We start from the raw sequence: 15533 nt of genomic DNA, 5'->3' as shown, positions 1-15533 counted from the left end.
CTCCCGATTTCTGAGGTCTCAAGGTTGGCAAGTATGGGTTAGCCTGTAATATAAAAAATGCTTTTAATTCCACAAACTCATTATGAAAATGTCATAAGACTTTTAGAGAGCTCTCCTTCTCTCTGAGGAACAGGAAATAAACACTGAGTATGTGACATTTCTACCCCACTCTGTATATCTTCCTCACTCTATGCTGCATCAAAAAAAGAGGAGAATAGTAAATTATTACTATTTGTAGTATAGACAAGTGCTTTAGCATTTCAGAGGAGATGGAAATGGATGGCTGCAGAAAACAGCAGGGGACTGGGGATGAAGTATACCTCTCTCTTTCCTTTTATTTATTTTTAAACCAGGCTTTATGTGGCTCTGTCATTTACAACCAAACTGCCAGCCTTCTGCTGTTTTGGTTTCTATTTAACTCCTCTTGTTTTAGATCGAATCGTGCACAATCAACACACGTCTCCAATGCTTACTTAATTATCTAATTTCAATACTTAATTACCTAATCTCTCTCTCTCTCTCTCTCTCTCTCTCTCTCTCTCTCTCTCTCGATGTAGTCGCAAAGTCGCGTGCCTGCTGGTCAGTGCGTCTGCAGTCACTCTCAGCAGCTTGCACCGTAATCAGCTGTTGCACACGCCAGGAGGGAGAGCGAAAGTGTATATATGTGTGTGTGTGTGTGTGTGTGTGTGAGAGAGAGAGAGAGAGTTGAGAGTATAGAGATGTCTTGAGATGGATTACTGGATGGACCTGGTTGTCCATTACGCAGAAGGACTCTAATTTCTGGACATTAAAAACTATGGATACTGATATAAAAAAGACTAACAACGAGACTTAAACCGCGTTTATAAGAAAGGTAAGAGCGATAAAAGTAAACATCTGATTGAGGCTATCTCATTTGTGTATATCACATATTTCACTGTGCCGTCCGATCTGTGAATTCATCATGTGTGCTGCAGGCTGTTGCGCATACTGTGGCAAACAAAATAGTGAGGGTGTCTGCCAAAAGCTAGTGCTTCATGGCAGATAAATATATGTGAACTAATAATAAATATTAAAACCTATTTTCAATCAAATGTGGGCTGTGACAAAGTGAAGCCTGATTTAGTAAACAAGAAAACGCTTTTTAACTTACATGTGCTACTGTAAGATAGGCTATCAGTGGACTGGAACTTGCCATAATAGTGATATGATGTATGATTATTAACTAAGGTGACTGCTGTGCTGCAAGCCACATTCTCTTACTGTAATTTAACACTTGATGTGACTACCTCATATCGAAAATGCATTGATACATCAGGGTTAAAAAGTATAACATAATTCATCATATCTACAAACCAAAAGTGAAAATAAGTGCTACAGAATATATTAACATGATATTTTTCTAATTCAATTCAAATCTGACATTTCTATACATGTGAAGAAGAATGTGAAGGTCATTTTACCTGTAACTCTCATTGTGTGTCATACCCTTATGCGTAACGTTTCTATTACCAGGTGACAGGGAGTAGAATATGGATGCTGAGGGAATCCAACACGTCGACAGAGACATGGAGGCCACTTCATGGCCTTTTTCCGTGACCACCGACTGGCAGGAGGACGGAAACGAGATGACGGGGAATCAGTTCCAGCAGCCCGACTGGCAGGTGGGAGGATAAAGATCAGAGATACAACTTGAACTCCTATTTTAGTGCATCCTGCAGAGCCTGAAACCATTTAGAGGATCAAATAAAATGAGACAGAATTAATTGAAAAAAGAGTACAATATTAAAAGAGGTTTTATGAAATAATCAATGCTAAAAAATGTTTTTGTAAATATTTCAAAGGTGATAAAGTCGGTCCTTAAGGATGTGTGAATAATCTATAAATCATGTCTATAGTGATCCTGTTGTTATAGTTATATTTCACACAGGCTCCGCCCTCTACTGGACTCTATGGGTACTACTCTCTATCATGCTGTGCGTGCTTTCACCTACTGAGTTTACGTAAACGTAGCCGGCCAATCGGGGCGAGCCTACCTGAATGCGCGCGCAGGCCCACAGTATATAAAGGCGGCTACACCCAAGCCCCCAGGAAGTGCGCCGGACTCAGATGAAAATATTCGTGCTGGCCAAACGGCGGTACTACACTTCCGTTTGGTTGCCAGGCCCGGAAACACTTACATGGGGAAAGAGTGGTCTGTAAATCGTTGGATATTTTTTTTTAAACTAAATAAACTACCCAGTATGAACACTTGTATAGCCCTTATTAAAAACATTCGTTCCTCAAGTTGTAATAATGTGCTAATAACGTTATTCTGAGAGTTATTTCCCTCTGCATTATGAACGCGCATCTAACCCACGGGACCGCGCCGCCCGGCACGTTCATGTTACGTGTCTCGACCATAGACTGTATATATAAATGGACGTAGTGTCCGTGACGTCACCCATAGGATTCTGCAGAGTTGCAGAGAAGCCCTTAGTAGGCGGAGTCGGCCACTAACGACTCGACTGTGACGTCAGAGTCTAATCCCGCCTGCTCCAAATAAGGGCAAAGAGGCGGAGCCGAGGCGGGACCTGCTGCCTCCGAACTGGAAGTAAACAGAGCTAGCTCAGGCTAAGAAGCTAAGCTAACATGAAATACATGCATACCAAGTTACTGCTAACAGTGTAGTTCCCCTATATAAACATTACATTCATAATCAAATGAGACAATCTGCAAGAGAATTAGCTATATTTTGTTATTCTTAATGCTTGTCATTCACACGTTGAGAAAAGACGGACTCCACCGCCCAGACCTAACGGAGCCGCAGTGGGCTAGCTCCGGGACGCCGGCTGGAGCTAGCCCCTGCGGCTCCGTTAGCTCCGGCGGCCACCACTGGGATAATTGGGTCCCCTATTAACATTTTCTCCCGTTTAGCATTATGGGCGTCATAGCCATAGACTATAAAAGTCTTACCCAAGGCTGAATCATAAACTAAAATATATATGTATGCATAAAGGGTTACGTCCTTAGCTGGCTAATAAGTAACAAGCTAAGCTACCAAGCACACAAACACCTGCGAACGAGGTTAACATGTATAATATTATCATTTTAGACTTCTTGGAAGTTCTGTTAGTACATTCAAGCGCACAGCACGACATTTTAATTGTCTGGTATTTGTAACAATATTCCCTAAAAGGCACAATCACCACGAACACGGCTAAAGCTAAAGGGTCAAGTACAGTACTATGACTAACTAACGTTGTAGCCTCTATGGTTGTAGCCTAGCAGAGTGGACAAGTTGCTGTTAGCTGACAGTGAGGCATTTAGTGTCAATCAAAGTGACCACGCCCTAATGTATGCAAAAAAAATTAAGACCTAATATAAATAAAAGGGTCGTGTTAGAAAACAATTCACTCACAGATTCATAATCATGAAGGTGGAATCTAACTATATCGATAATAATATTTATTGCATCCATGGGTAGAAACATGTTTTTTTCTGCTGTAAAGTTGGGCATTTTAACATGGGGGTCTATGGAAATTTCTCTTTTCTGCAGCCAGTCCCTAGCGGCCCATGTATGAACTGCAGTGTGTGGCACTTCCGTATTGGCTTCCCGGCTGTTCTCCAGAGTTTGCCGCTTGGTCCCGACCAATCAGAGCACACTGTGCTCACAGGGAGGGTGGGGGCTGGAGCTATTGGAGCTACAACGAGCCGTTAAAGGCAGAGACAGAGGCCCATTCCCAAACCGCCCCCTACACCCTACCCCTCCGTTTGCATGCGGAGGGTCCGCCATATTGAGGGCTGTTCCAAAGCAACGAGTGTGGAGGGGGAGTGGGCTATCAAGCCCTCAAACAGCGAGTCTGCAGCGGTGCTGACTTGAGACCGGTCTCTACCTGACCGGAGTCACGCTGTGTGTGTCCGTCAGGAAACACGCTGTTTACAAGTAGTTCCAGCAAACATCTACTGATAAATTGCGATGTTAACAACCTCATGATAACCTCATATGTTTTTAACTTAGGATCATACCTGTGTTTAGTCTAGAAAAAGGTAAATGTGTGCATTTTATTATAAAGTTGTGTATATTTACAGACTGTTGCAAAAACTAAGAAGCTTATAAACATCAGGTTTAAAACTAAAAGAGCTTTGAAACACAATGAAAGATGTTTGGAGTTTTATTTGAGTTATTCATTTAAACTTTTTGTCTAAGAGATGCTGATTTGAAACCGTTGTTACATACAGTTACGGCATTTCCTGTTTCTGCCGGAGAGAGGGGAGGCCGTCCCAAAGCTTGCTGCTGTATTTACTCCCTCCATCTGACAGGAGGGAGCCTAGTTGAGCTGCGAGTGTGGCTACAGACGGAGTTCACTCCATCACGGAGGGGTAGTGTCGAGGGAGTGGTTTGGGATTGGGCCAGAGAGGTCCACTTATTATTAGGGTTGGGTACCGAGAACCGGTTCCGGTTCGGAACCGGTTCCAACATTTCGATTCCAACGGCATCATTTAGAAATGTGAATTTCGGTTCCGCTTTTCGATGCCTGAGGAAATGTTTCTCGCCGCTCTCCATAGCCTACTGTATGACTGCGGCGAGGCGGGAAATGTAGCGTTGTACCTACACTTTCTACAGTGTAACCTGAGACCAGGGCCGGCCCGTTGCACTGGAGTTATAGATGTTCGCCTCCGGCGCCAGATCTGTGGAGGCGCTGCGTTGACAGCTCTGGGAGGGAAAACAAATGTTTTGGCAGATATGCTTGTTTTTCTCAACAAGAACTTAATCTTTTTTTTTACCCTGCCCCTCAAAGAATCGGAATTGAGAACCGTTAAGAACCGGAATCGAAAAGTAGTACTTATTATACATCCATGGGTCCACCGCCCTAGGAGATGACCATGGCGGCGGAGCGCAGCTGCTCCCAGTGGGCAGCAGGTTGGGCAGGGAGCTGAAAACAGCTGAACAGCTCTGCCACGCTACCGCGTGACAAGGCGACTGAAAATAAACACGGTGTTGAGCATCTCGCTCATTGCTGGAGATGCCCCCACCTCACCAGATCAGAGCGATTATTTGTAGCTTGATCGTGGCCGCCGCCGTTGTCTGCCGTGTGATGTCCCGGTGAGGGATCACGCCGCATGGCACTTTCCAAAAGGACCGTGTTGTTGATCTCCCGGGCCGGGAGCCCCCGTGTTTACGGAAGGGCTCTTTGGATCGATCTCCTTGGTTACGTGGGTGAGGAGTAGTCGCAGCGTGGCTGCTTCTTGCTCATCCCCAGAGGAAATAATAACTGTCCCACACTCCCCGCCCCCTCTGTAAACTCCAGTATTAGGAGCCAGCAGGTGGGCGTGTGCACGTGAGTGGAATAAACCGAAGTGCTGTCAAAACACTGTGCGGGTTCAAGAGAGAGTGATGTGTGTGTGAGAAACGCATTCAGTGAAAACTATTGCATTTATCCCAGAGTCATCTCTCTCCACATTTCCACTTTTCAAAGAGACGGCATTAGGACAGAGCCGCTACCCCAAGGTAGCGTGCCGCGGTGCATTCAAGGACCTCAGTAGAAAATCGGCCCTTTTCTGTGTCAGCCCCCATGCCAAAACTCCCTTCTTATGGAAAGGTTTGGCAGCGGAATAGGCCACCAGAGAATACTACAGCTTCTTAGCTTTGGCTCCACAGCTGCTGGTATGTCCCCTGAACACAGTTTTGTGGGGAATGGAAGCCCCACAAAAGCTGTGTACTGACAGAGTAGAGGGGCAGGACACTGAGACTGGGTTACTCACTCAAGCTTTGCAGAGTCCCTCCTCCATTCAGGGGCAATAGAGAATAACATCTATCATCCTGGGAGGAGATAGGTTTCCTTTCAACAGGAAGTCGAAAAGAGGCCCTGTTGCATGAACGGTGGGTTATGTATTGTAACCCTAGGCCTAGAGTGATGTGTGTGTGTGTGTGTGTGTGTGTGTGTGTGTGTGTGTGTGTGTGTGTGTGTGTGTGTGTGTGTGTGTGTGTGTGTGTGTGTGTGTGTGTGTGTGTGTGTGTGTGTGTGTGTGTGTGTGTGTGTGTGTGTGTGTGTGTGTGTGTGTGTGTGTGAACAATGCATTTAGTTAAAACTATGACATTTATCCCAGAGTAAGAGTCATCTCTCTCCAAAATTTCACATTTTCCCATAATGTCTCGTTGAGATCGACAAGGCCGTTTTCATAAGATGTTAATTGGACACCCATTATGAGGCGCGGCCCCCGTGAGAGTGGCCGCGGTGCGTTCAGGGACCTCCGCAGAAGAACAGTGGGTTACGTAGTGTAACTCTAGGTCTAGAGCAGTGTTTCTCAAACTTTTTCATACCAGGACCACTTAAACAATTAAAAAACACTCGCGGACCACCTAACTCCACAAATATCCAAAAACACATTGTTTTTCTAGAACAGATTACAAATCGCCTGAAAATGGTACAAACAGGTGGCAACATGTGTGACGAAGGTGTTGCGCTGGGCTATATCATGCAATTGAAACTTAAGCTCGCTCCATTGCGGAGATATTCCCGCGAGAGTGCGGAAAACTTAAATAGATTAATTTATTTCAAATGTGAAATTTTACCAATATACTCACGGACCACAAGGGGGCGCTCACGGACCACCAGTGGTCCGCGGACCACACTTTGCCGTTTTGTTCTCTGAGTGGAAACTGCATTATAGAAAAACGGCCCTTTCTGTGTCAGCCCCCCATGAGTCAAACTTCCTTTTATGGAGGGATTGACGGCGGAGTGGGCCACCAGAGAGTACCACAGCCTCATAGCTGCGGCTCCGCAGCTGATTGCACATCCCCTAACACAATGTTATGGGGAATGGAAAATCAGTGGTGTATTAACAGGGCGGACGGACAGGACACTGAGACTGGGTTATTCACTCCAGTTTTGCAGCATCCCTCCTTCGTTCAGAGGCATGAGAGAGGCAAATCTGTCATCCCAGGAGGAGATAGGTTTCCTCTCGGCATGTGCACTCTCAAGTCAGAGAGAAGGGGCACTATTCCCTGTACTTCCTGGTTCCCAAGAAGACAGGAGAATTTAGGCCCATTCTGGATCTTCAAATGCCTGCACCAGCACATTGCATGTAAGAAGTTTCATATGTTAACTATGAAACAGTTACTGGGACTGGTGCAGCCAAGCACTTATGTTTTCCCATGCTCCTGAGGGACCTGGGGAACATGGTGCGCGGTAGGCTCCAGATGGAGTCTCCGCACAGATCTTTTCCATGCACACTCTACACGAGGTAAGCGTGTGTAAGTGTGCCTTATCCAAATTGCGGCCCCAACTTCTCTACGGTTACAACCGGATGGGAGGAAGTGGGGATGCAATGGATGTTAGCCAAAAGCCGGTCAGGGACGGTGTGGTGGGTCAATGTTGTTGGATGACAGGGCGTGTAGACATCGGGGTTCCGCTGTACCCATAGAGTCCAGTAGAGGGCGGAGCCTGTGTGAAATATAACGGGGGGTTACGTATTGTAACCCTAGTATATAAGCACAGGCGGAGCCCTCTACCTGGGGGCCCTGTCTTTCCTAGTCCGCTCGCTGAAGAGTGTATAGGATAGTGGGCGGCGGGTGTAGCCGCCTTTATATACTGTGGGCCTGCGCGCGCATTTAGTTAGGCTCGCCCCGATTGGCCGGCTACGTTTACGTAAACTCAGTAGGTGAAAGCACGCACAGCATGATAGAGAGTAGTACCCATAGAGTCCAGTAGAGGGCTCCGCCTGTGCTTATGTACTAGGGTTACAATACGTAACCCCCTGTTTTTGTGTACCTATCCAGGTACTGTAGATGGAAACGACTCATAGCTAAAACAAAACATACATACATTTGATTGTAATACTAATAACAAAATCATAATTTTAATAATTTGTGTACATTGTTCCTGATACATAAATATGCAAACACAAACTTAACCAAGACCACACATTAAGCCTTATGGGGCAGAAAATTATCTATTAAATTATGTACAAAGCTTTTTTCCACTCCACATCTCCTTTCCTCAATCATCTCTCCTTTCTCCTATCTTCTTCTCCCCTCTCATCTAATTACATCCGGCCTTTTTCTTCTTTCTTTGCCTCTCCTCTATAATTATCCAATTCCACTCGTCTCTCCCACGTCTCCACCTCTTCCTTCTGAACTCTCCGTTCTCCTCTTTTCCTTTTCGTCTTCTTTCCTCTTCTCTCTCTTTTTTCCTCTCCTATCTCCTCTTTTCCTTTCTCCTCTCATCTCTTTCTCTACTTTCCTAACTTTCCTTTTCCTCTATCGTCCGCTCTTCCTCTCTCAGGTGGCTCTGTGGGCTATGGCGTACTCCCTCATCATCCTGGTGTCTATCACTGGCAATGTGACAGTGATCTGGATTATTCTTGCTCACAGACGTATGAGGACTGTGACCAATTACTTAATCGTCAACCTGGCTTTCTCTGACGTTTCCATGGCAACCTTCAACACTCTCTTTAACTTTGTGTACGCACTTCACAACGACTGGTACTTTGGCCTCGGCTACTGCCGGTTTCAGAACTTCTTCCCCATCACGGCCATGTTCTCGTCTATTTACTCGATGGCTGCCATCGCAGTGGACAGGTAAGAGAGAGCTCTAACAAAACCTCAGATAAGGTCTGATTTAACATTTCATTTGTGAGTTACATGATATTTAAGTGGTTACTCTAATCCAAACTGCCATTAAAATATAACCAAAGTACTTAAGACACTATGTTGTACCTGAAACTACCTGCACTAAAGCAAGAACTCATCCTCATCTCTTGCGAAGCCTCATTTAGGAACTACATTATGCAAAGTGTAAAAAAGGACAGATGACCAATTTATGAAACAGTCAACTCCGCAGTGCAAGAACCAAGTTATTTTTGTAAATAACCTACTTAACTGGTCCATTACTACTCTAGCTGTGATCGGTTTTATAGTACTTATAGTGTATAAATGTGTTAACTCTACAGGCTGATAAGTACAAACTGTGTTGAAAACTACTATGATCGTTAGGATAAGGGCAAATACAATATTTTGTACATATCTATGTATCCTTGGGCAAGATACTTAGCCCTGAGCTGCGATGGCATGGCCAACGGTGTGTATGAATGTTAGCTTCCCTAGAGCAAGTGGTACTCTATATATGAATGAGGTGTGAATGGGTGAAAACAACCTGATCAAGCGCTATATAAGTACAGTCCATATACCATTACAGATTAAGGATGTAGTGTTAAATCCACACCTTTCTGAAACAGTGTCAACACAAATTGAACATTATAAACTTCACAAAGTCATCATTTATGTCAGTGCTGTTGTATTAGGCAGCATTTGATAGCATGAAGGCACTTACGTACATAGTAATACCGTTTTTTTAGAGGAGAGAGTAACATTGCGTTTCATGAGTGCATCGACATTTACATGATATAAGGCCCTCTGGCTCAGGACAGATGTAGTGATGAATGACCCATAGGCTAATAGGGAAGGATGTTATATCTGCTCATGCCTAAATAACTCCTCCATAATCGTTCCCAAATGTGTGAAGTCATCAGTTTATGAGACATTATTCAGGAGCAGCAGCAGGCAGAAAACAATCAATCATGGAAAAACGTGAGCGAAAATCTGAGGTAATACTCTGCCACCTCCATATTGTTTCAACAACCCTCAGGTTCCATCTATCTTCAAATGTGTGTGTGATAAGAACATAGACTTTATATATAGATTTGAATAGTGCCAAAAAAACTGGTTTAAGATTAAACTGAGAATGAAAAAGGGAAGTGAGAGTCAATGTTTTAAAGTATGCAAAAGACCTGAATATGGGTTGTTTTATACAGAAACGCCAGATTAACACACTTTTGAATCTAAATAATAGCAGTGTGTCCAAAAAGTATCTTTTATTATTTGTATTTAGATGACAAATTAAACGTAGTTATCTTTTAATGTGTGCTCAGCTGACCTTACAAAATAACAAAAACAGAAGACAATGAAACATCTTCAATGAACTTAATCAAATGCAAGTCACACAGTCTTCATCCATTTAGCTAAAAATAGTTGCAGAAGCCCTCATGATGTCAGGCCTGAATAATTCAAAGGAATAGTTTATAGTTATAGTTTAATCATTTGACTGTTATGGTGATAATACTGAGAAAGGCTGTTAAGTAAAATAATATAACTAGATTGTATAAGATGAGTGATAGATCGCCTTGAGTGATGCACCAGAGGGCACTACTTATTTTAAATAAAGCACATTTACATATTCAGGCTCTTGTCCTTGCACTTGACATGTGTAAATACACACAGTAGCTTTTATCCACGATCAGTTTTAAGGCATCGAAGGAGGAGCGGGTCTTTTCTGTGATTTAACACGTTCCTGTAGTTCACTATAAAAGTGTATTCAGTTGATTTCATAAAGTCATTATGAGACATTTACACAAGATGTCTTTTTTCAGATGATTATGACACTCACCTTGTTGTCAGTTCCTGTCACACAGACATGAAGGGAGAAATAAAATATGATATTATAACTTTGGCAGTTGGCCAGGACATAACCACAGACAGAAAGACAGAAACGAGCATAATGACAGAGACAGAAAATATATACAATGCAGGTTTGGTCATGAAAAAGCCTCTTTGTTATAACTCTCAAAATGCCCACAACATTGAAATAATACCACACGAAATATAGAGCTGTTCATTTATTTGTAAAGGAGATCTCTCTTTTCTAAAGCAGATCAACGGTTTCGTTATTTTACTAACATATGACTCAGAGTTAGTGATATGATTTATAGATGAAAAGGGGATGGATATTTTATTCAACATTTTCAGTTAGAATTAAAGCCCATAAAGCTTTTAAGGCAGAGCATAATGTGTTCAGAATAATGGATTAAAGAGAAAGGCAACACAGACGAAACCACCACTTTATCATCTACAGTAGAATGCAATTAAATATAAATGATATGTATTAAAAACGGACTATGATAAAGTCTCTCAAAGAAGAAAAACTCAGCGCTAATGATTAACAACCTCAAGTAATGAAAAGAGAAGAATTACTGTTAAACATATGGCAGAGATGCTCGCACACAGAAGATGTGTTTTATGTATAACATCATACTCTAAATGAAACACTCCATAAATTAACCTTTTTATCTTGTGTCAGGTACATGGCCATCATCCACCCTCTGAAGCCCCGCCTCTCCTCCACCTCTACAAAGGTTGTGATCGCCCTCATTTGGATCGTAGCAATCTTACTGGCTTTCCCTCAGTGCTACTACAGCGTGACAATATTTTACTACCCCAGAACTGTGTGCATGGTCGACTGGCCGGACGATTATGGAGGGACACATCAACTAAGGTGAAAATACCGCAGACATTTACAACAAGGAAGATGTATAGGCTAACATAAATTAACAAGTTATCAGCACAAAGATATTGTCTGCATGACAGGTGCACTCATATTTAAGGGGACAGTCATGCAAATCAGTACAAAAGTTATTACAATTCACATATTTCTGAACATCTGTGAGTTGAAGCCAACATGTATGTAAGGCAAGTTTATTTATATAGCACCTTTCAACACAAGGCAATTCAAAGTGCTTCACAAAAATGAAAGACATTAAGAGCATTAAGAAACATATTATAAAAGGGCATTTAAAAATACTCACTCAAAAGCAAAGATAATAAAACATGAATAACAAAGGTACATGAATACAAGTTACAGTGCAGTGTGAGTTACACACATCTGAAATGTTTAGGTCTGACTCTCAATCATTGCTAACTATTTAGCAGAAATAGTTTTCTTTAACCTCACTTTCTTTCTGCTTTCTTTTTTAACTTATCCGTTAGTTATTTCAAGTCTTCATGCTAAACGAACAGCTCTGGTTTCTGTTTTTCAATCCCAAGGTTGGACACCTTCAGTTGCGATAATACATCTAAACCAAAAACTATCTGTCAACTACTCACTGATACTAACCAAAGCAGGCTTGATTGACTTGAATTAAAGGTTAAGATTGTTTAGTCGCTTTTAAATGTTGCTGAGGCCGTTAATAGAGTTGGTTTAGAAAGCTTTTTTGGAAGACAGTATCAATATCAACCAAAGGGACACTACAAACAATCTGGGCTCACAACCCTTAACAATCAGTGAAACCATTAAACAAATGAAGCTTGTTGTCTGTTTCTCCCTCTGCAGTTATCAGTTTGCAGTGATTTTGCTGATCTACCTGCTCCCTCTGCTGGTGATGCTGGTGACCTACAGTTTAGTGGGTCAGTCATTATGGGGTGGGCACATCCCTGGAGAGGCGAGGGACAATTACCACAGCCAGATCACTGCCAAGAGAAAGGTCACACTTATATTTTTATACTGTCATAAAGTACAGTTCTAGTCTTCTGATGTCACATTATCACTATTTTCAAAATGCTCAGATAACCGTGGCTAAGTAAAGCTAAGGGTGAATCGAACACAATTACATGAGTGAATTTAAAATATGGCATTATTGGCTTTATATATGTATTGGCTATTATTCTCTCTGTGATTTCCGACAGGTGGTGAAGATGATGGTTGTCGTGGTCTTGACCTTTGCCCTCTGCTGGTTGCCCTACCACATCTACTTCATACTGGGATCCTTTAACAGAGACATTTATAAACAGCATTACATCCAACAGGTGAGCAGCTGCCTTTCTGCCTGTTTGGAAATGTAACAACCTTTGTTGTGAAGCCCAGACAGGAAAGTATCTTTGGTCTCAAGTTCAACTCGCTGAGGAGAAAACATGACATAAAATAGAAGAAATGTAACAGTCATTGAATGCATGTCCTTGGTGCAAAGCCAATTGCCTCTCATATTTAAGTTTTTTCCTTAACACCTGACCTGTCTAAACGTGTACATTAGACTGTACATTTTGAATTAAAGAACATTTTCAAATGTAATGTTGCCAGGTTTATTATTATACAGCCTAAGGGGACAAACTCAAACTAGAGTAGAGGGGATGTTTTAATCAAAGATAATTGGCCAGGCTTTGCTGTTTACAGCTGTTCATCATCATTTAATCATGGAATTGCTTTTGTTGGCGGTCTATTATCCTTCTTAGAGTTAACAATCTTGCCCACCAGTATATGTAATGCTGTCGAGTTCCTATAACAGATAGAGATATTGAGCCTACCAAGGTTGCTCTCTATCTTCTAAAACATTTGAAATGCTTTTAGTCTGATTTATTAACTGGGCATCATGTTTCCTTTCTTTGTCAGGTGTACCTGGCTATATTCTGGTTGGCGATGAGTTCAACAATGTACAATCCTATCATATACTGCTGTCTAAACCAAAGGTAAAAGACATATTCACACTAAAGTTCCAGTATCCCAAAACTTGGGCTAGAAAACGAATGATCCTCTCTCTGCAGGTTTCGTGCTGGTTTCCGTCATGCGTTTGTTTGGTGTCCTTTCATCAAAGTGTCGGAGGAGGACAGGATGGAGCTGCAGCACACACACACCTTCAGAGCTACCATGAGCCGCAGCCACCGCAAAGATAGTACATACATACACACCTCCATCAAAACACCCAACGCCTTTGACGCAAACGCAGCTATCAACAGTGATATCAACTCAGAAAGAGATGCGTGCATGCAGCTTAAAAAACAAACACCATTAAACACTTACAGCTCAGGCAGCACATGTGCAGATACAAGATCTCCAGCTGACACACTTCTACAGCACAACAACTGAAACAAAACATGATGAGGACATCATGATAGAAAATAATTGGGTTTTTGAGCTGATAATAATTAGACTTCATCCAAAAAATAAAGGGGAGATCCAACAGGGTGAAGTGTGGTGACTTCATGTGGGAGTTGTTCAGATGTGGCTTTGGACCAATAACCCTTTTTTCCGTTAAAGAGGAATATAAATGAATGTGACTGGTGGATGTTTTGCTGTTAATACCAAAGTGGTCATGGAAATAGAGTTATATGTGAAGAAACTACATCTGCATTAATGAAAACAAGAGTTTTATTCTCGCATTGTTAGTGTTTGCTGTTTGTAAGAACGTCTGTAGATAAATCCATCCATGATTCATTTCTCTTACTGAAGCCTTTGTCCTCCCTCTATCATTTACATTCACTAACTACGCTTCTCCTTTGAGAAACTGTAAATTGTGGATATCTACAGTGTGAAACTGTAGTCTTTGTGATGTTTCTTTTCAACAACAACAACGTATAATGGATGAGAAGTCCTCTGGCATCAGCAGCAAGCCTTAATAATGTGTTTTTTCTTCGGCATGGGACATTTCATATTTTTCACCAATCTTAAGACACAAAGTGCTTGTAACTGTAAAGTTAGTTATTGGTAACATAGTTAAAGCAACATTTGTTCAGCTTTCTGGTGTTCAAAGTTAGCACCAATGTGCTAATTAGCTCTTGTTGTTAGTGTGGGATTGCCTTGATCTTATAATAACACCTTTATTAAGGGGATATCTTTGCAGTTTAGAATATGAGTCTGAGGAGCTCTGCTGTATCAATGCAGCTTTTAAAGATGTTATTCTACTGTCACTTGAAATAGTCGAACAAAAGTTTAATTACAACTTGCTCAATTTATTACATTGAAAGACACAGAATTAGCTATTTATAATATGAACTGATTTTCTAATCACCATCACTACAGTTTCAGTTGACAAAATAAACACAAAACTGATTCTAAAATATTTTAGAGGCAAAATTAGCCTTGATTATTTGTATAGACTTTGCTGGATGTTTCTTACTATCAAGTTATATGGTGAGCATGTATCTTTTATTGTAACAGTCTTTAAACATGTCTTTCACATAGTGTGCATTCATACAGTACGTTGCTCATGTATTGTGACTTCACACGTTCCTACAACTGTAATATTTTAATATTTGTATGTTCATGGTGAAGTAGAGTACACAAATTAAAAGTGCTGCTAATTAGACGAATGTGATGTAAATGTAATCTATTGAGTGTATTATGTAACATTTTTGATGAAGTGGAAATGTAAATAAGGGGACATGTTTGTGCACAGTTAGTATGATGATAATGTTGTAAATAATGTAGCTTGTAATTGTCAACATTTCAGAATGGAGAGAAAACCTTTTCAATTCTTGTGACAACTTTTACTTTTAAGGTAAAGTGACAAAGTGAAACATGTATTGTTGTCTACAGAAATCAGCAGGGTAGAAGTTTGTGGCCTAAATAAAAGTTGATAATTTGTTTAATAAATGTGAGTGTGCGTGTAATGGTCCCTCAGTTCTCCTCTTGTTCAAATGTAACACGGGGGTCAAAGGGGCGGTGCTACTTTGTTTTTAAATCACGTTTACTTACATTCTCTCATAGCTACTTCATTTTTAACACAACTTTAGAAAGACATTTATTTGTTGGCTTCAAGTAAAACCACAACAGCTCTAAACAAAAGGTCAAATATTCAATGACATATGCATCCCTTATCATTTCAATTAAGACAAGGTATGCATACGTCATTGAATATTTGACCTTTTCTTTAGAGCTGCAGTACTGTAAGCAGAATCCAGTCATGTTTGGATAAATAGATGAAAACTCTTTGGTTGTATTGACACAAGTTTGTCTTTATTTATTGAC

General features: G+C 41.4%; 1 protein-coding gene across 1 annotated transcript; it reads left to right on the top strand.

Moving 5' to 3' along the window:
* The first annotated feature begins 608 nt into the window (after positions 1-608).
* tacr2 (tachykinin receptor 2) lies at positions 609-15158 on the top strand. The gene is made up of 8 exons (XM_034106572.1): positions 609-853; positions 1495-1643; positions 8247-8542; positions 11097-11291; positions 12126-12276; positions 12479-12598; positions 13179-13255; positions 13331-15158. The coding sequence occupies exons 2-8, from the start codon at positions 1512-1514 to the stop codon at positions 13650-13652; spliced, it is 1293 nt and encodes a 430-aa protein (XP_033962463.1). The 5' UTR covers positions 609-853; positions 1495-1511; the 3' UTR covers positions 13653-15158.
* The last annotated feature ends 375 nt before the right edge of the window (positions 15159-15533 follow it).

Source organism: Pseudochaenichthys georgianus, chromosome 3 (genome assembly GCF_902827115.2).
Source record: "Pseudochaenichthys georgianus chromosome 3, fPseGeo1.2, whole genome shotgun sequence".
Lineage (NCBI taxonomy): Eukaryota > Metazoa > Chordata > Actinopteri > Perciformes > Channichthyidae > Pseudochaenichthys > Pseudochaenichthys georgianus.
This window is presented reverse-complemented; position numbering and strand designations above follow the sequence as displayed.

Bases quoted from the DNA above. Each gene is read 5' to 3' on its own strand.
- tacr2 (XM_034106572.1), top strand. From the start codon at position 1,512: ATGGATGCTGAGGGAATCCAACACGTCGACAGAGACATGGAGGCCACT. The intron at 1,644-8,246 runs GTGGGAGGATAA...TTCCTCTCTCAG, and splicing joins TCCAGCAGCCCGACTGGCAG to GTGGCTCTGTGGGCTATGGC. The intron at 8,543-11,096 runs GTAAGAGAGAGC...ATCTTGTGTCAG, and splicing joins GCTGCCATCGCAGTGGACAG to GTACATGGCCATCATCCACC.